The 21,954-nt window shown below is 41.7% G+C and overlaps 1 protein-coding gene across 1 annotated transcript in view; it reads right to left on the bottom strand.

The window, feature by feature from the left end:
• Positions 1–288: 288 nt before the first annotated feature.
• EFHC2 (EF-hand domain containing 2) overlaps positions 289–21,954 on the bottom strand; it is a gene marked incomplete at its 3' end in the record, with an annotated part of 69,893 nt that continues 48,227 nt past the window's right edge. Inside the window, exons 12-15 of the mRNA XM_082014150.1 lie at positions 18,227–18,424; positions 17,532–17,624; positions 10,383–10,488; positions 289–384 (exon numbers count right to left, since the gene is read on the bottom strand). Of these exons, the coding sequence (XP_081870276.1) occupies positions 289–384; positions 10,383–10,488; positions 17,532–17,624; positions 18,227–18,424 (493 nt within the window). The remainder of the gene's footprint in view (positions 385–10,382; positions 10,489–17,531; positions 17,625–18,226; positions 18,425–21,954) is intronic.

The raw sequence follows: 21,954 nt of genomic DNA, 5'->3' as shown, positions 1-21,954 counted from the left end.
GCCATTTGACTCAAAGATTTCTTAATATGTGAAAATTCTCTATATAATGAGACACAAAGATTAGAGGATACAGTTTTAATTATGTTTATATTAAGTATGAAAGAGTACTGTTGATTTAGAAGGAGTTACAAAACCACACAAAGTATACATCTACGTTGGAATAAGAAATTAAATGCAATAAAACCTCTATCTGATTTTTTTGTTTTGTACGGAATGTTTGCAGTATCTGTCTAAATAAGCTTTGGAGCTGAAACACTGATCCAAAAGCAGTGCCTTGCACGGATCAGATTATTCTTCCTTGCCAAACAGATCATCCAGAAGAGGTAGGTATTTGATCCCTTTCACAGGAAGGGATGGTGGCTGTCCACTCCAGTGATCTTCTTTCTGAAATTAGTAACCCAGAGAATATCTTAGAATATAATATTGAAAAAAAGAATAATTAAAAGCTGGTCAATACAAGATTGAATGAGCTGCTTCATTTCCACACACAAATCTGTGAAAAAGTGGACCTTTAGACAGCTCATCCTCTTAAAAGATTATCACATGCACATTCTTATCAATCTTACAAATCAGAAAGATATTTTCCCTCATTAGCCCTTTTGCAGATATTTTCAAATTAAAAAATGCTATATTTTCTTCATTAAGATGCTTATACTTGAAGGTCTTGCAAGTCATCTATGTCTCAACACCAAAAATCATACAAAATAGTGAGATAGAGGGAAAGAAGAAAAAAGTCAGTTAAAAAAGCACAACTGAAATCTATCTGTCAAATACAGGCACTGTAGCCCCAAAATATTGCTTTTAATTCATGGTAAGTCATAAAAATGACAATTGGATTCTAAAGTTGAACAAGGTTTAAATCCCTTCCTTTCTCTGATATTTTCCAGTTTGTATTGATCTCTTCATCAAAATATTCTTGTACTTTACCAAAGATAGGCTAGGTACTGCAGCTAGCTAACAAAATAATAAAGTCAATAAAACTCAATAAACTATACTGGCACCAGTTTGGGCACAGTTCATTAAAAACAGTGCCGTGTGTCAGTATGACAGTTACAGCAAGGCTTTGGATATGATGAGGAACTGATTATCCCAGCATGGTCATGACTGATTATGATTTCTATTGATGCTCTTTCTTCCTCTTTGATTTCAGCTGTAACCTTATACATAACTCCATGTTACCTTGGTAACATGGAGTTAACCTAATGGAGTTAACCTTAGCCATAACGCCATGTACTGTTTTCAACTGGGGCTCTTAGGCATCAGCCACTCCCGGAAAGCCCATCCACTGGCTGTCCTCCAAGCAAAGATAATGTCTTCTTCATGCCCAAATAAGACCTCAGCTCTTATGCTGATCAGAACATATGTTTCACCACAAATTCCCGCTTCAACCTCCTGCTTGTTCACAAGCACTTTTTCCTCCACACCTTCAACTTGTGAAGGCTGCCTCTTGGTTCCACAGCCACTTGCACCCCACCTTCACCCCATAGGAGCCACCTCCTTCCCTCACCTGCCAGAAATCAGGTCATGTTCAATGGCTAGAGAAGCCATCCTGTCAGGGGCAAAAACCAGTCAAACGCATCCAGCAACAAGTGTATCTGTGCCTCTGCTTCTTTCACCCTTGCTTTTTGGTACAGAGATCAGCACCATCTTCAAGGCAAAAATCCTCCAGAGCACAGGCTCTGACCTTCTTTTTGTTCCTGTGGTACTGAGGCTCACGAGGCCCCTTATCCTAACACAATCTCCCAAGAGCAGCCACTGTTTAAATACTGAGTTATAACTTAAGCAGAGAATTCTTCTGTAAAAACAAAGAACACCCACTGAACAAAACCTAGTGCACACTTTGAACCACAGGACTGCTGTATAGAACATGTGGAAGGGCTTTGATTTTATCTGTACAAGATGGAAAAATTCTTCTCAATGACAAAGCGAAAAATGAACCACCAGGGAAAGCAGAGCAAACCAGCAGCATTGGACCCTCTTCTAGGGTCATAAACATCACTGACAGTTTAAGGTGCTACAGAATCTAGGTTCTACAGGTACTATGCCAGGTAGCTATAGATGCTACATCACCAGAACCAGGTGCTACATCACCCTCATCATAAACATCACTGACAGTTTAAGGTGCTACAGAAGAAAGAGCTGGTAAGCCAAGCAAGAGAGAGGAGTCAGGTTAATAGCCCAGTACTTGAGGAATATTGGTTTAAACTATGTCACTGTCCTGGTTTCAGCCAGGATAGAGCTGGTTTTCCTCACAGAAGCCAGTGTGAGACTGTGTTTTGGATTTGGGATGAGAAACTGTTGATAATGTGCTGATGTTTTGGGTTGTTGCTGAGCCGTCAAGGACAGTCCAGCTTCTTGTGCTGGCCTGCCAGCGAGCAGGCTGGGGGTGCACGGGGAACTGGGAGGGGACACAGCCGGCACAGCTGACCCAGACTGGCCAAAGAGATATTCCCTACCATACGACGTCATGCCCAGTACATAAACTGGAGTTGGCCGGGGGGGCGGAAATCGCTGCTCGGGGACGGGCTGTCGATCACGGGGTGGTGAGCAATTTCTGTATTGGGCATCACTTGTTCTTATACATTCCTTTGTTGGTATTATCATTATTGTTCCCTTCTTTCTTTCTGTCCTATTAAACCGTGTTTATCTCAACCCATGAGGTTTTTCCTAATTCTCTCCCCCGTCCCGCTGTGGGAGGGAGAGTGAGCGAGCGGCTGCGTGGTGCTTAGTTGCCGGCTGGGGCTAAACCACGACAGTCCTTTTTGGCGCCCAACGTGGGGCCCGAGGCTTGAGATAATAACGGTTGCAGGTCACAATATCAGTTTGATTTGCATCATGCTCTCGTCTTTGCTGTACATGTTAAGGATCGGTGTTGGTTTCTGCGGGCTGCTGTACTCTGCAATGATTAGTAATGTCTCGCCTGTGAATTTTGTTTTTAGAGCACTGACCTTGAGCTTAATGTGGTATCATCTGAGCTCTGTACTAAAGCCGTTACTGTATTTTGGCTACAGTCTTGTGGAGACGATTAGCAATTATACTTCTGCCTCTGAAAGGTTTTTTATGGAGGAAATGCAGAATGGTACCTTTGATACCCTCTATCATAACATTTCCTCCTTCATCACAATAATTTTTCAGTATTTTGAACACCCTTGGCTGGTTAAAATACCTCTATTGCTACTTCTGGGGAACATGGTTTCAGTTTTGTCTAAGGTTGGCAAGCAATTTAAGAATATCACCCGGAGATCTGCCCCAAGGCTGGATAGTTATGAATGGCAGGGTGTGTGGAACAGCATGGGCAAATGCCTGGGGCGGTGGGCACGTCCGGTGTTTTGGAGCTTCACTCCCGAACAAGTGCAGAATCCTGATAAACTAGCAGAATATCTGGAAGAAGTATGCTGTCAGCCTGGCAGCTCCAAGGAGACACAAATCATTGCCATGTGCTGGGGCCTGGCCCATGCCTACCGAACCCTATTTAACACTGTGCAAAGGGGAGAGGGGCTCTCTGGGTCTGATGGCAATGTGGCAGGCACTGTGACTACTCCAACGTCTGTAGCAGGCACTGTCACTACTCCAACCCCCACGGCGGGCACTGCCACTACTCCAACCCCCACGGCGGGCACTGTAGCTACTCAGACTGTTGCAGCTGAACCAGAGAACCAGCCCATCCCAGTATCAGTTGCCCCTGTACAAAAGAAGAAATCTTGGAAGCGGAAGTCAGCTCGTTTAGTAAGGGAGGAGGAAGATCCTGCTAAGAAGGAGCCAGAGGAAGAGAGTGAGGAGGCAGAGTGCTCTGAAGCAGGGCCATCACAAGCACGGAAGAGGGAAGAGAGCGAGTCATCGCTTGAAGAGGAGGAAGAGGAAGAACTTATAAAAGAGACGGTAACTACCCGATCTCTATCCCTGAGTGAATTGCGAGATATGCGAAAGGATTTCAGCCGTCGTCCAGGTGAGCACATTGTCACCTGGCTGCTCCGATGCTGGGATAATGGGGCCAGTAGCCTGGAATTAGAGGGTAGGGAAGCCAAGCAGCTGGGATCCCTTTCTAGGGAAGGGGGCATTGACAAAGCAATTGGAAAAGGTGCACAAGTCCTCAGCCTCTGGAGACGACTCCTGTCGGGTGTGAAGGAAAGGTATCCCTTCAAGGAAGATGTTCTATGTCACCCAGGCAAGTGGACCACCATGGAGAAAGGTATCCAGTACCTGAGGGAGCTAGCGGTGCTGGAAGTGATTTATGGTGACTTGGACAATGGACAATCATCCAAAGATCCAGATGAAGTCAATTGCACGCAACCTATGTGGCGGAAGTTTGTATGGAGTGCACCATCATCATATGCCAACTCATTAGCAGTAATGGCCTGGAAGGACGGAGAGAGACCAACGGTGGATGAATTGGCTGGCCAACTCCGGCAATACGAAGAAAGTCTCTCTTCCTCCCTACGGGCCTGCGTCTCTGCTATAGAGAAACTGTCCCGAGAGTTCCGGCAATTCAAAGAGGATATGCCCTACCCTCCACCCATACGGACCAGTGTCTCAGCCATTAGGAGTAAGCGCTCTTCTGTTCAAGAGAGAAGATATAGAGGATACACACCCCGAGCCACCCTGTGGTTTCAATTGCGTGACTACGGAGAGGACATGAGGAGGTGGGATGGAAAACCTACCTCGACCCTAGAGGCACGAGTACGCGAGCTGCAAGGAAAAACAATTACAAAAGGGGGTTCAGGTTCCTCGAGGAAAATCGTCGCTCCACTTTCCAGTGGGCAGCTTCCCAGAAAGAATAGAAGAGCTGATCTCACCTCTGATCCTCTTGAAGGGACTTCTGATTCCTATTTACAAGAAGTGGGTAACGAGTACTATGAGCAGGATTAGAGGGGCCCTGCCTCCAGCCAGGCGGAGGAGAGGGACAACCGAGTTTATTGGACTGTGTGGATTAGATGGCCTGGCACGTCAGACCCACAGGAATATAAGGCTTTTAGTGGACACCGGTGCACAATGTACCCTGATGCCATCAAGCCATATAGGGGCAGAACCCATCTGTATTTCTGGAGTGACAGGGGGATCCCAACAGCTGACTGTACTGGAGGCTGAAGTGAGCCTAACTGGGAATGAGTGGCAGAAGCACCCCATTGTGACTGGCCCAGAGGCTCCATGCATCCTGGGCATAGACTACCTCAGCAGAGGGTATTTCAAGGACCCAAAAGGGTACCGGTGGGCTTTTGGTATAGCTGCCTTGGAGACGGAAGAAATTAAACAGCTGTCCACCTTGCCTGGTCTCTCAGAGGACCCTTCTGTGGTGGGGTTGCTCAGGGTCAAAGAACAACAGGTGCCGATCGCTACCACAACAGTGCACCGGCGGCAATATCGCACCAACAGAGACTCCCTGATCCCCATCCATGAGCTGATTCGTCGGCTGGAGAGCCAAGGAGTGATCAGCAAGACTCACTCACCCTTCAACAGCCCCATATGGCCAGTGCGAAAGTCTAATGGAGAGTGGAGACTGACAGTAGACTATCGTGGCCTGAATGAAGTCACGCCGCCACTGAGCGCTGCTGTGCCGGACATGCTAGAACTTCAATATGAACTGGAGTCAAAGGCAGCCAAGTGGTACGCCACCATTGATATTGCTAACGCGTTTTTCTCGATCCCTTTGGCGGCAGAGTGCAGGCCACAGTTTGCTTTCACTTGGAGAGGTGTCCAATACACCTGGAATCGACTTCCCCAGGGGTGGAAACACAGCCCTACCATTTGCCATGGGCTGATACAAACTGCACTGGAACAGGGTGAAGCTCCAGAGCATCTGCAATACATTGATGACATCATCGTATGGGGCAACACAGCAGAAGAAGTTTTCGAGAAAGGGAAGAAAATAATTCAAGTCCTTCTGAAAGCTGGTTTTGCTATAAAGCAAAGTAAAGTCAAGGGACCTGCACAAGAGATCCAGTTTTTAGGAATAAAATGGCAAGATGGACGTCGACAGATCCCAACGGATGTGATCAACAAAATAACAGCTATGTCTCCACCAACTAGCAAAAAAGAAACACAAGCGTTTCTGGGTGTTGTGGGTTTCTGGAGAATGCATATTCCAAATTACAGTCTGATTGTAAGCCCTCTTTATCAAGTGACCCGGAAGAAGAACGATTTTAAATGGGGCCCTGAGCAACGACAAGCCTTCGAACAAATCAAACAGGAGATAGTTCATGCCGTAGCCCTCGGGCCAGTACGGGCAGGACAAGATGTTAAAAATGTGCTCTACACGGCAGCCGGGGAGAATGGCCCTACCTGGAGTCTCTGGCAGAAGGCACCAGGAGAGACTCGAGGTCGACCTCTAGGGTTTTGGAGTCGAGGATATAGGGGATCTGAGTCCCGCTATACTCCAACTGAAAAGGAGATATTGGCGGCATATGAAGGAGTTCGAGCTGCCTCAGAAGTGCTTGGTACTGAAGCACAGCTCCTCCTGGCACCCCGACTGCCGGTGCTGGGCTGGATGTTCAAAGGGAGGGTCCCCTCTACGCATCATGCGACTGATGCTACGTGGAGTAAGTGGGTCGCGCTTATTACACAGCGGGCTCGAATAGGAAATCTTAATCGCCCGGGAATCTTGGAAGTGATCATGGACTGGCCAGAAGGCAAAGATTTTGGAATATCACCGGAAGAGGAGGTGGCGCGTGCTGAAGAGGCTCCACCATATAATGAACTGCCAGAGAACGAAAGGCAATATGCCCTGTTTACTGATGGGTCCTGTCGTATTGTAGGCAAACATCGAAGGTGGAAAGCTGCTGTATGGAGCCCTATACGACGAGTTGCAGAAGTGGCTGAAGGACAAGGTGAATCAAGTCAGTTTGCGGAGGTGAAAGCCATCCAGCTGGCTTTAGATATTGCTGAACGAGAAAAATGGCCAGTACTCTATCTTTATACTGACTCATGGATGGTGGCAAATGCTCTATGGGGGTGGCTGCAGCAATGGAAGCAGAGCAACTGGCAACGCAGAGGCAAGCCCATCTGGGCTGCTGAATTGTGGCAAGATATTGCTGCCCGACTAGAGAATCTCGTCATAAAAGTACGTCACGTAGATGCTCACGTACCCAAGAGTCGGGCCACCGAAGAACATCAAAACAACCATCAGGTGGATCAGGCTGCTAAGATTGAAGTGGCTCAGGTGGATCTGGACTGGCAACATAAGGGTGAATTATTTATAGCTCGGTGGGCCCATGACACCTCAGGCCATCAGGGAAGAGATGCAACATATAGATGGGCTCGGGATCGAGGGGTGGACCTGACCATGGATGCTATTGCACAGGTTATCCATGAATGTGAAACGTGTGCTGCGATCAAACAAGCCAAGCGGTTAAAGCCTCTCTGGTATGAAGGACGATGGTTGAAATATAAATATGGGGAGGCCTGGCAGATTGACTATATCACACTTCCACAAACTCGCCAAGGCAAGCGCTATGTGCTTACCATGGTGGAAGCAACCACCGGATGGCTGGAAACATACCCTGTGCCCCATGCCACCGCCCGGAACACTATCCTGGGCCTTGAAAAGCAAGTCTTATGGCGACATGGTACCCCCGAAAGAATTGAGTCAGACAATGGGACTCATTTCCGAAACAACCTCATAGACACCTGGGCCAAAGAGCACGGCATTGAGTGGGTGTATCATATCCCCTATCATGCACCAGCTTCCGGAAAAATTGAACGATACAACGGACTGTTAAAGACTACACTGAGAGCAATGGGTGATGGGACATTCAAAAATTGGGATAAACATTTAGCCAAAGCCACCTGGTTAGTCAACACTAGGGGATCTACTAATAGAGCCGGCCCTGCCCAATCAAAACTTCTACGTACTGTAGAAGGGGATAAAGTCCCTGTGGTGCATGTGAGAAACATGCTGGGGAAGACAGTCTGGGTTACTCCTGCATTAGGAAAAGGCAAACCCATTCGTGGGATTGCCTTTGCCCAGGGACCTGGGTGCACTTGGTGGGTAATGCGGAAGGATGGGGAAGTCCGATGTGTACCTCAAGGAGACTTGATTTTGGGTGAAAACAGTCAATGATTTGAATTGTATTATGTTAATTGTTCAGAATGACATTACTACTATGGCTGCTATCTACCATATCAATGGTATTATAGTAAGAATCACCCAGACTGATGAAGAATGAGCTTCACTGAAACCAAGCAACGTGCAGCAGTGATGAAACCAGAACTGGCTTCAGCAGCTTGCGCCCAACAAATCCCTCGAGATCGACATCTTCGACCTGCAGATCATGGACATGGACCGTGCCAGATGACAATCCAACACCACATACCATCTCCCCTGCCCTGAGAGACTGCTATGATGGATGAAGCCCAGAGTCATGGACTGACTGAACTCCATAGACATTTTAAGTGATGGCCCATGGACTAAGAGAGTGATATCTGTGTGTATATATTAAAGGACAGGAAGAGTAATAATGAATAATTGGAATGTACTGAAAAGTATAGGACCTGGGCATGACGTAAATGGTATGGAATAAGGGGTGGATACTGTCCTGGTTTCAGCCAGGATAGAGCTGGTTTTCCTCACAGAAGCCAGTGTGAGACTGTGTTTTGGATTTGGGATGAGAAACTGTTGATAATGTGCTGATGTTTTGGGTTGTTGCTGAGCCGTCAAGGACAGTCCAGCTTCTTGTGCTGGCCTGCCAGCGAGCAGGCTGGGGGTGCACGGGGAACTGGGAGGGGACACAGCCGGCACAGCTGACCCAGACTGGCCAAAGAGATATTCCCTACCATACGACGTCATGCCCAGTACATAAACTGGAGTTGGCCGGGGGGGCGGAAATCGCTGCTCGGGGACGGGCTGTCGATCACGGGGTGGTGAGCAATTTCTGTATTGGGCATCACTTGTTCTTATACATTCCTTTGTTGGTATTATCATTATTGTTCCCTTCTTTCTTTCTGTCCTATTAAACCGTGTTTATCTCAACCCACGAGGTTTTTCCTAATTCTCTCCCCCGTCCCGCTGTGGGAGGGAGAGTGAGCGAGCGGCTGCGTGGTGCTTAGTTGCCGGCTGGGGCTAAACCACGACAGTCACCATTGAATTTAAAGGAATGCTATGTTTCTAAACTGTCTGAATACAATCACAGAATCACAGAATCATTAAGGTTGGAAAGGACCTTCAAGATCATCAAGTCCAATCGTGAATCCAACACCACCATGCCCACTAAACCATGTCCCGAAGTGCCACATCCACACGCTTTTTGAACACTTCCAGTGATGGTGACTCCACCACCTCCCTGGGCAGCCTGTTCCAATGCTTGACGACTCTCTCGGTGAAGAAATTTTTCCTAATATCCAATCTAAACCTCCCCTGGCGCAACTTGAGGCCATTTCCTCTCACTAGTCCTATCACTAGTTACTTGGGAGAAGAGACCAACACCCACCTCTCCACAACCCCCTTTCAGGTAGCTGTAGAGAGCGAGAAGGTCTCCCCTCAGCCTCCTCTTCTCCAGACTGAACAACCCCAGTTCCCTCAGCTGCTCCTCATAAGACTTGTGCTCCAGACCCCTCTCCAGCTTCATTGCTCTTCTCTGGACACGCTCCAGCACCTCAATGTCCTTCTTGTAGTGAGGGGCCCAAAACTGGGTGGCCCACAGACTATTCGAGGTGCAGCCTCACTCTGTACATGCATAGCAACACATTGGCTAGGCCAGAACAGTAAAACTAGATGTTGGAAGAAGGGCTTCACATTTATCTGTTATGAAGTTTTTAAAAATCAGCATAATTGCCTTATGCACCATCTATTTTAAAATGTTCCATTCAGCGCATGATGGCAAGATCAGATCTCTACAGTTTGTTGATACCACATTTTTATTTACCCCAAGTAGCAGGCTGGTGGAGACATAAAAGGTTGATCCATCAATACTGCTCTTGCTGTACGCCTACCAGTGATGTGGTGTATTATATACAAGTTTCTATAGAGTTATAAAGAATACATAGCTATTTTCTGCAGCGTCAGTGGAGCTTAAAGTATTTCCTGACTATCTCAGCAAGCAAACAGAGCACTTGACATGTGACAATGATATTTGTGGGTGAAGCACTATTCACGCCCATTGTTCATGGACAAATACAACGGTTCCCCTTCTCTTTTTTTTTTCTTCTAGAAAAATGTCACAGAGATGTGACACCTATTAGGCACCGGGTTGTTACAGCGCTCCCTGACCCTACTTGATGACTCTGCTTCATTCTAAACCTCCCAGAAAAATTAATTACTTGAAGAAAACAGGCACAAATACACAAATATGAAAACTGTTAGTGGTTTCCAGTGGATAAAGCATTCATATTAAAGTTGGGAAAATTATATCAATGTACTGTACTTTTCCTTTGCTCAGATACACTGGTTTTACCTTGACAGGAACCTTTATCGTCTGGAAAGCAGGGATTTGATTCTTTCTCCAGTTCAGCCCATCCACAAACTTTTTATATTCCACTTGCTTATGGTCATCTTCAAACCTAAACAGAGTATCCATAAGATGACTCAAGGTTAAAGGCAATTTTTAACAAAATTGTATCATGTTATCTACAGCATACTAATACATTACCTTTGGGTAGTAATTTTTTACTCCTTTGTTACCAAACACTGGCAGGAGTACAGAAAAACACTACCAAACTGTCAGGACTTCTATATCATACATCCTATTCCATATTCTTACACTTTATTATTGTCTCTCATAGTAGAATTGAACTTCTTTAAGGCTTATTACCTTTCAACTAATTTCATTTTATTTTTGAAGCATTGCCCAACCTTTTCCAACACTGGGATCTCACAATTGGTGACAAACATAGAGTGTGGATGATCAGCGTATGATTCCTTTGTGTAGAAAAGAAACAAGTAGAATGATATGAGAGCTGTGCTACAACACAACTGACCTGCTTTATATGGCTTCTACAACCATTTCCTAAAAATAAGCAATCCTTCAAAAATGCTGTTTACACACACCTTGGGATCAATTTACAATTGACAAACACACAGCTCTCTAACCTGTCAAATAATAGCCAAATTTAAAAATCACAATCCTTGTCAGTTGGTTGTTGTTTTATGGCACTGTTCTTTATCGCTATGGAATAAATATATATCTGTGTCAGTTACGAGGGTCCCCTAAATGCATGAAGACATATATGCTGCCAGCTAAGGTCTATAGGTACATGTGGAGCATGCTCTCTCCCTCCCTCAAATTTCTAAAATCATTGTCCTGCAGTAATAAACCCCATGGGAGCAGATCTGTAAGCGACATCATCCTTCTGCCACTGATTTGGATGAAGTAGCTTCGGAAGAAAAGTTCTCGACTCAGCAAAACCCTCAGGTGATTATGGCACTCAGGAACCACTGATATTTCAGTGGGACTAGTCAAATGCTTGAAAGATATCCGCAGGCTGAAGCTACCATGTAAATCGTCTTGAAATAAGCAGCTTAACTGCTTTGCTACAAATACTGTACTAGCAGCTTCTGTGAATGACGTCTGGCTCACCTAACACTACCTACATATAAAAGGGACCTGGCTGAAGCATACAAGCACATCCTGGAAGTGGCTGTGCTTCACTGGGGTCCATGGAGAGATATATACAACTAGCAAGACTCAATACCTAGTCTTTGGTGAGACGCATCAAGTTAAACAATTCTGCCCTGTAATCTGGCGAGACAAATACTACTGCAGAGGAGTAAGATTATCTCCAAGAAAAAAGTCTTCTAGAAAATCATTTTATCTTGTTCTTAAAGAAATAGTACTACACAAAACATGGGCCTCAAAACCTTTCAACCACTTCAGAGGGTTCTGGTAAAAATTAAGGCATTTTAAGGGAGAATTTACAGCACAAACTTGGGAAACAATACCAGAGAAGAGGAGAAATAAATCTAGTGACAAAAATGAACTGCAATAAACTGCAACTCATCCTCTCCTTCTCCTCCCCCCACACCTTCCATTTAATAGCCAGCAGGAGAGATAATAATAAAATATACTGAGAGCCATAAACAGAGATGTTAGCGATAAACCGGAATGTTAAGTACAGTGAGTTATGCTGAAGATGAAAGCAAAGTCAGAAAAGAATGCTACTGTTACTAGTATTAAAGAGGAGCCTGAAACACTGCCACGAGAAATCTTCCTATGATAGTTTGCTTCTTTATAATAGCTCACATGCAAGTTAACACTGTCATAAAGCCTTACTTTTGGGGAATATATCCAAGAAAATTATCATTCCCACTTCTAGGGCGTTCTTGTTTGTTTCAGGTTTTTTGCAGGTGGCAATTGGGAAAAGAAAGGAGTTTTGCATTAGGAGTAACAAGATGATAAAAAGGCTTATACCTCTTGGAAGAAAAATACGGCACACAGATTTTGAATTTCAGAACTATCATGACAACTGTTTTTTTCTTTTACTATATAGTTATTTATTTTTGCTCGATGTAAAAAGTCAAAAGACTAAGTCTACTGCCAAGATGCAGAGCTGTATAAGCAGGATTTTTAAATAAAGAACAAGGGAAGGTGTGTAACTACTTAAAATTTATGTTGAGGCAATGAAGTGAAGGAAAGCACTGCTTCTGCTTTCAACAAACATTAAACAAGAAGAAAAGTCCTTTGATGTGACAGCACTAGCGAACTGAGATGACAATATCGGCATGACGTTAACTATAACCAAAGATTTTAACACGGGCAGAGGAAATGGGATTCCTAAATTCCATATTTCAATAGCCACAGAAAGCAGCTTAAAATATTACTCTAGAATAATCCAGACAGAAAAAAAAGACATACTCTTTCGATCTCTTTCCTGCTGTGACTTAGTCTATCAATCTACTAAAAGCGCACACTTGCAATTTGGCAGAGCATATCCAGCTGGACTGAGGAGATGTTATCAACTTGTGCATTATAAGGACAGAGATGTCATACATTTCAGTGGCTGGAGTTAATATGACTGCAACTGGCCGTGCTCTTCAGAAAAGGAAATTAGATTTGTCTTATCAAGACAATGCAACAAAGATCTCTTCAAACCACGCTTCTCTTCAGTTTTGCCCTACAACTTCACCAATGCATGTTATTTTAGACTATGAAAGTCACTCCCCCATCCCTATCATAGTTTGCAGAATTTTTTTTTTTGACATTACAGAAATAATCACACATTTCTGCTTCTAAAAATATGTTCATAATGCAATACTCCAGATATGTGAAAAATCTGGTTAAATCACATTATAACCATTCCTGAGGATGCTTTGGTGAGTACATATTTTTTCTTTCCCATAAAGAAATCTGCAACCCAAACATTTCTGTGAAAAGTTAATGTACATGGAGAGTATTTTTAATTCCTTAGTTTTGAATAACATTTATTAAGTTAATCTGACAGTAATAGAGGAGAAGCATCATTCTGCTTTAACCTTAGAGAAAATGTTGGGATTCTTCAGCCTGTTTGACAGTCTCTGTGTAACACAGGTATCCACTTAAATTGTCATAAAGTGTTTATATGAAAAGATTTAAACCAGCAAGCATGGACAAGTGTATGCAGCTCATCAGTATGAATAAAGTAATGGCTACCATCTTGTGGATACATTTATTCATGTCTTGAACAACTATAAATTGAACCATCAGTTCCTCAGCGTACTGAATAACTTCTTTTTAAGTATATTTTTAAATATATTTTAATATATTTTATTTATCTTTTTAAAAATATATTTTAATAATTTTTAAGAGATCCAAACAATAATGCTAGACAGTCTTTTCATCACAAGTGGCATAGGGAGTCTCAGGCATCAAAGGTGGCAAGCAGAAGACAAAGTGCAGGAGAAAGAATGTGACCATTCCCCATCTTGCTCCTGCTATCAGGACACTCGCTGTAGCAGGAAAAGAGGGCTTGCTTCCTGAAAGAACTGGGTCATCCCTAAAAAACATTACAGGTAGGCAGCTAGGTTATAAAATTATTACCCAGCCACAAACCAGGGAAAAGCTGAGCAGGCAGGAGTGGCCTGGCCTGGCCTATTAGTGACTTGAGAACTGAGATGACCATGTAGAAAGCCCTGCTACCTGAGACTCCAGGGATTAACTTTTTCAAAACAACAAGCCCCACTCCAGAGTCCAACAGTCTCACCCTGGTACTGTGGAGAGGTGAAGAACTACAAAGCTGCTTTTAAGAGAAATTAAAAGATTAGAGAAATTAAAGAGAAATTAAAAAAATAGGGACATATGCTTAACAACTAATGTGGAACAATCAACGTGTAATACTTGTAAACTTGTCATCCATTATTTCTTCCCTCCATTTTTTCTTTCCTTATCTGCCAGCTGTTTATATAACCTCTGGGGAAGGACTGCATCTTTTTAAATCCTTGTTAGCATACATTTAGCATTGCAGTAAATAAAAATAACAGAAAAGAAGCAACTCTGAATTCATTACTTAAGCACTTTAGCAACGTTTATTTATCAAACAAACTGTAATTGTTCATTATGCCTGCGTAAATTTAAAGAAATGCTTATAATGACTACTGCAGTTTTCTGGCAGAAACAATTGTGTACCATCTGCATTGCTTAATACATTGTGATTAAAAGTCTGTATTGCCCTGTGATTAAAAACCTAATATATATAATGCTGATGGAGAAGGGAAATATTTCTTAGTAAGCCAGCTCAGGTAAATTGGAAAAATGGACACATGTTGTTGGGTACCTAAATCCTACTATTCCACCATCCCACAATTAAAAATATAAAATCACTCTAGACACACAATTTGCAAGGGTCTTATGAAACCTCAAAGTCTTTGTGCTAATTCTCCCTGCAATCTGTGGAAACTGAATGGTCTTTGGGTACAATAAATAAAGTCCTGGGTCATCTGGAGGTGACCACAAAATTAGGCAGTAATTTCTAGTTCCATCTCATGCTTTTAGTAAGTGACAGATCATTGCAGTATAATTTACAAATGTAAACAATAAACACTTTAAGAGTATTTACTTTCAAAATGGAAAAATAGAACCCTTAAGTCCTACAGAAAGTCTTTGCCACCTAATCTCGGATAGCAAAGCTGAATAAACATAAAGCTTCAGTCTTCAACTATTATCTGATCACATTGTCTTGCATCATTTTATAGCTGAATAAGGTCCAGCTAGTGCATTAGCTATATATACTGATTTTGTGTGAATCAGTCCAATAACTTTTATTGTATCACATTCTTCCTTCATAAATACAGATACACACAGTAGGAACACCACAACTGCTTGCTTCAGAAACATCAGTGGAGACAAAATTACATGCTTCCTCATCCAAAAACCCAAGGAATGAGTATTGTTGACAAACTTTGCCCACACTGAATTGCATACTCCCCAGGAGTGAGACTGTTATTCATTAACAATAAACCTGCCTGTTTCATAATTCTTCAGTCTCAAAGAAAACTACAGAAAGCAGGATGAAAGGAAGATAAGAGTCTAAATCTCAGTCAGCCAACTCTACTCTTCAAATTTCAGATTACTGGAAATTAAGTCCTATTAAATAGACTTCAAAAAAATCTTTCTCTGGCTCTGCACCCTCATGAAACAATAAACTTACCAAGCAGTGCCAACTGCTCATATTATTAAGAATGTGACAATCTTCCTTCTTATCTGCAATGCAGTGACTCACCACATAAACTGCCATTTTTCAGAGCAGCTGATATTGTAACTTAGAACTGGCATTACACATAGCACTCTATCGTATGAAGTACTTCTCACACTGATTTCTGAGGCCCAGCTTCACACCCTTTACCTTTCTCATACAGAAATCTGCAATACAAGCTGGCCATAGCCCCTTTGGAAATACAGGGAAATGGAAGTAATTTAGAATCCAGTTGTTACACAGGCTGAAGGGATAACTCTCTCCTTCTCCATCGCCTACAGAAAGAACCTACAGCAGCTGAATCCTAATTCAGCTGTCATGGATACCTGCCTAAAGCTGGGTGAAAATCAACCCTTAATCTCCTCCTTGTCTTCTAAGCTTATCTCTAATTTTTATTATAGTGTACTGGGCTTTTCCTTTTTAACTGCCTACATGGAGACTCTTCAGGATAGAAGAGGTTCATCGCATGATTCTCTTACAGCTTTCTTTGCAATACATTCATAAACAATAAACACACCTCTGGGGCCTATGACGTGTCAGGCTTATCTGTTTTTCATCAGCATTGAGTTAGTACATAAATGAAAACCCTCAGTCCCTTATCTGTGCATCTATTCAATTTCAGCCTTTATGAAGTGGAAACTACGAGAACCCCTTGTCTAGTACAGGATGTCAATTGTCGTCCAACACTTTTTGTGCTGGGCAGCTTAGTGGGAGTTCTAAAAAATTAGTTTTAGGTTAATGCTAAAACTCAGACATGCTTCTGATGACTAATGCTTGTAACCTAACTGTCAGAAGCTATGAACAGCAAACAAATTGCCAAAGTAGTCTATCTGGCTACTGCAGGGAACTATTCTAAAAGTTTCTGGTCTGAAAACAGGGGCCTTGTGAAAAATAGCCCCTTAGGCTTCTTAAAGCAGTCTTGTTGATACTGATTTAAGTAGGAAGTCTTGCTTGCAGTACGAAGAGGTTTTATTAAAATGGATTCCACATTTCTGCCTGACAAGAGTCTTTTCATTATTTGATAAATCCAGATGCTTAGCTTGCATTTCCTCCTGAAATCAAGAAGCATATCTACCTGAAAGCATCTAAACATGACAGAAAACAAGACCTGCTCCTGCTTTTAACACAGTATGAAGGCACAGACAAAACATTTAAGGATTTCCCACAAGGGAAACAAGAGACCAATGAGCATGCATTTAAACCTATTACCATAAAATCTGGCCATGAAAACCAAACTCAACAGTACATGAGTGTTCAAAACACCACAGATTACTCTGAACTCTAGCCTTTAATACAAGTGCACTGAATACTAGTTCTTTTCACTTCTGTTCCCATCAATACAGCTAGCCAAGCAATTTGCCTCGAAGCAATTCAATGTGCTATAGAAAAATACCAAAACCATGCCAACACTCCTTTTCCTTTTTAAAAATTACAATAAAATATGTTTCAGGTGAGATTAATAGGAGTAGCATCACTTTTATTTACTGCTGATACTGTCTACTTCATTCAAGGACATTTCACTGTATTAATTTTGGTATGTTTCTTAAAACTCACATAGTGTGCTTTCATAAGATTATTGTTTTTACCTTACATATACACAGGAACAACTAATGCAAAAAAAGTGAATCTCATTGATAACGACAAGTATCAGTAGCTGATTCCCATACAACTAATTCCATGGAATTCTGGCAAAACCCATATGATCTACCATGCCAGACAAAATGAAGAGAAGTTGCTACGATGGATGCACCTTAGCTGTTTATAAATATTCTATGAATAGGAAAGTCCACACATGTATACGGACACAATCAGCATAATGAAATTATTAATATTATATAAAGGACGAATTCTTAAGAACTGTGCCTGCAGTAGATATTTAGCATTGATTTGCGCCCATGCATGCAGGTCATACTTACGCATGCATACTGCCCTTAACTTACATCGTCAGTAAAGCTTGCAGATCATTATCAGCCACTGGCAACTTAAAGGACTTGCAAATAGTCCTGCATATCTCATGGGGCAGCACTCCACATCTACACAAACAGAAAGAGAGGAGGAGAAGTGTACATTAGGTATTTTCCAGATTTACCTCAAGTGAATGTTGCTGTGAATAGGAAAATGCGTGAGGAATATTGGGGTAGAGGTAGAGAAAACAAGGCTTTATAAAATGTTGCTATGACAAAGATGAGAAACTTGACGTGCACATGGTGGCCTGTCTCCCACACACTGAGGTCCTTAGTGATTCTCTGTCATTCTTTATCTGTGACACCAGAGAACAAAAAGGGCAAATGAGTCATATAAAGAATCAGCTACAAATCCCTTCTTTTTTCCCATAAATCACTATTTTTCCTCTTTGATTTAAAATACTGTGTTTTGCCTGTGGACGGGCATCTGATTATGTCACAGAATGTTCAGTACAGCAGCTATAAGAAGAAGTCCACAAACAAAATGAAAAAGAGACAAAAAGGCTATCCTTTTCTTGTCTGCTGTTGAGTCCTGAGAGAGGTATAACATTACAAATAATATTCTTTGGCTGCAATATATCATTTGCTCAGCAGCAAACAGAAAGTAGGTAGGTTTACAAGCAGAGCTTCGCAAATAACAGCTTAGGATAAATAAAGGAAACGTAACTTACTTTTCACGGTCATTGTATACAAGCACCGCAAACAGTTGTTCAAAATTCTCAAAGCTCTTTTTCTTTAGTTGTTCTTGAGCCACTGCAAGGAGGAAATGGAGGTCCATTTCATATTCATCTCTCGCACCGTAATAGCGCCCGAGAGTCATAACTTCATGTTCTGAAAACACTCCATCAGTGATACTGACTATCAAATTTCTGTTCACAAAAACAACAGCCTACATTAGTTTTAAGTAAAGGAGTTAAAACCAGTTAATAATCACTAAATTTTGGGGAGGGAAAGGATTAAAGTGCACTCATTGTAAAATTCTGTATTTAAACCATAAATATATATTTATATTGTATATTTAAACAATGTATCTATTTAAATTTGAAATCCAGATCTGTTCAAGGAGGTATAATGGAAATTACCTGAACCCTTACATTTTTGCAAGATGTCCAGATTTGGTCAGTAGGTGGCTATACATACAAAAATACATAATAATCATGACTGAAGCCTTTTACCGGAGATGCCGTACTGGCATGGAATATTAGCAGCATTGTGAAAGCTGGCCCTAATGGATAGCTTTTAGAGGAAAGCTGGGGGAAGGGAAACAGAAATTGGTCACAGAGACAGGGCAGAAAATTACATACAGCTTGTAATCACAAGCCCTCCTGGCAAGAATGGAAGACAGGAGGCAGCAGCAAGACCAGTTCACTCTTGGACACTGTCAGCGGAGAATCAGATCCCATGCAGGGAAGAGCCTGAGATGCATTCTCCCAAGACTGCTTGTGTTGCTTAGACAAATCAGCCCAACCCAGGGAGGAAGAAACATTCCTGAGATCCATCTGATGGGCCAGTGCTGGCACTGAATGACTAGTCATTCCTGTTAACATCAAAAATTTGTTGCTGGTAATAGAGCTGGGGTGATTTCTGGGTAAGCTCCTGAAAACACTTGTAGTATATCAGCAAATGCACACAAGCTTTGGAGCTTAAGAACCAGGACTAGTAATTACAGTTCAGAACAATCTCCCTCTGCTTTATATTGGTGGTGGAGGGGAGGAGGACTAATTTTAAAGACTACATTATCTTTGTAGTAGGGGTTTGGTTGCCTTCAATTATTAGAGTTCTTCAAATATTCTGGATGTTGACACAACATAAGGGAAGAAAAACACCAATAGTGAGGTATGCAAGGAAACCTGGGAGGCTTCCTGCTCTCCTGGAAAAAAATGGCCTGAATTGTAGGTTACTTCAGCTGTTACAAGGCCTCTTGTCAAACCTGGCTTAGTGTAACTATACATTGGTGTTGTGAACTCAAACGTTTGTCTCTGGTGAACTCACATTCAACAGGATTTTTTTTAACAGCAAGTATCAACATAGGTCTATGTGCTTTAATCAAAATTAGGTTCATTATATATAATTCTTCTGGGTAAACTGCACTAAGAATAAACTTCACCACAATTGCTGATGCAATTAGAGCTGTACCTTGTGGTGCCCTTGAGGGTACTACATCATGGTAATTATATACCAATCTTTGAAAACAAACAGAAGAAATTATTAGTGATGCACAAGTTCTGACATAAGACTTAAACTTCTGGCTGGAGAATAGTTAAATTCTTGAATTAATCTGACAACGAGTCTCTTAACATCCACATGTGAACTGAAAGCACAGCAACTTTGTACTGTTCCAAACTGCAAAATTTTACCCACAAACATAATTTTTCACTTGGTTCCTCTCAGAGGCTTGTGTGGTCCTGTTCAAATGAAGGTATCTCTTCACAGAATATGACTGCACTTACACAGCTATTCAAAAAAGGATGCTAAACACTGTATAGTGTCTACTTTGATTCAACTATTGCTTTTTTCATATTAAATAAATCAGAAAGATCCTTTATTTGCAGTGGCAGGAGATAAATATAAGGAGAAGACAAGTTGTTGACAGTAGCAAACCTTATTTGAGATTATGCAAACTCAATGACCAAAACTTTGTCCATCTATTAATATTACAATTATCTTGTCAGTATTATTATACCACTTACTGAATATTATTATTATTATTAATATTGTAGCAGCATTCAGAGATCCAGTCAAAACTGGAGCCTCTTTCCTGGAGCCTGCAGTAATACTACTGCAAACACAAAGAAGAGGACAATACAGCCTGATAAGCCTGGCACTCTAAATGCTTGGACTGGTGAAGCTGAAAGCATGTAAATAACATGCTAACCCATCTGAATATTTCCACAGACTGTATTTCCACACATGGCATAGATTTTTCCAGTGACAGGATTTTAAAGGTCTTTTATTTTCTCAAGCCAGTCAGTGACAATCAAGTCACCAAAACCCCCAGCTAAAATTATTGTCTTGTTTGGGAATTAAGGAATATTCTAATGAGCAAGACCCAAGATTCACAAACAGAATTACATCTAAAATCTTCCTGACAAAAAGAAGTAAGCTGCAACAATTGTTCCCACAGCTTAGTTATCTTTTGTTTTACTTTTTTTTTTTTTTTTTGTTCTAGAAGAATAAAACAGATTGCAATCTGAATTCGGTAAAGAAAGAAGAAATAATAATTAGCTGCTTAAGAGAGCTGTTTCTCAAGCTGAATTGAAGATAGGCATCTTTGTTAAACCCACATGGTTCTTTGTCTCTATCAGTGAACGGTCTTGCCAGTAGCTTATGAGAAAAAGCAGTCTGGGTACGATCATGTGATGCACAGGCATCTAAGTTTTAGTTATTTTTTTCTTCCCTTTTGTAAGAAAGCTTTCAATAGTGTCAACAATAGCTTAGGGGATGGCTTCAGTATATGCCATGTATTTATTTCCTGGATGATGTGCCATTGATTTGTGTTATGAAAGTAGTTAAAGTAAATTGTGTCATTGCAATTCTGCTTCACTACATCATACTTATACGTGTACTTTTAAATGCAGCTCATACAAAATTACATAGGTAGAAAGGAAGAAATCTGAACCATCAAATTCAGAGCAAAATAAAGCTTTAGTTGTATTTAAGATAAGAACAGAGGATTACCATGCTGGTTGAAGCTGTCACACAGATAATTGCCTGTACTGAAAACATCATCTGTATCATTAAAAATGTTTATTTCATTCTAAAATAAGATACGTGGATATTAAAAAGAAGAGAGCCTTTAGATTACTGGATATAATATGAATGAACAGAAACAAAATCTATTATCACTATAAAGCATAAAAATTAAATGTTCCTTAGAGGCAAATTCTTCCTCTGGCAGTGTGAATGCTTCCTATTAGAACCGCTGTGGTCCCGATCCCACCGCAGGAGAGATGTAGACCATTAGCAGGTGCTCAGAGAGGCCCAGGTGAGCACTGAGGCCAAAAAACCAGCTTGACATGGATTCTCTGCTTTCTCTCTTACTGATGGAGAGGGCTACTGCATTTTTGCTGCTGAAAGTGACTGCATCAATACCATATAACTAGATATATCTTACTCGATGCCACAGAACAGCACTAGCCTAAACTAAACAGCTGGGCAGTTCACAGCTGCACAGAGTATGACTGTGATTAAATTTACACTCAACTGAGCCTCTTCTTGATAAAATAAAAATCTTTCCCTGCTGTTTAAATGCACAATCATTCCTTCTAAAAGCGTGCTTCAACAATTTTGTCATGCAAATGTACTGAAACATTGACCTGCTCTTAGGGCATGTAAGAAGAAAAAATATTGCAGATTATTATTTCATAATTTGAACCAAAACTATAAATATTTGATTTTA

Source organism: Phaethon aethereus (assembly GCF_964289735.1).
Source record: "Phaethon aethereus genome assembly, chromosome: 1".
Taxonomy (NCBI): Eukaryota; Metazoa; Chordata; class Aves; order Phaethontiformes; family Phaethontidae; genus Phaethon; species Phaethon aethereus.
Note: the sequence above shows the minus strand (reverse complement) of the source record. Positions and strands in the feature narration are given on the sequence as shown.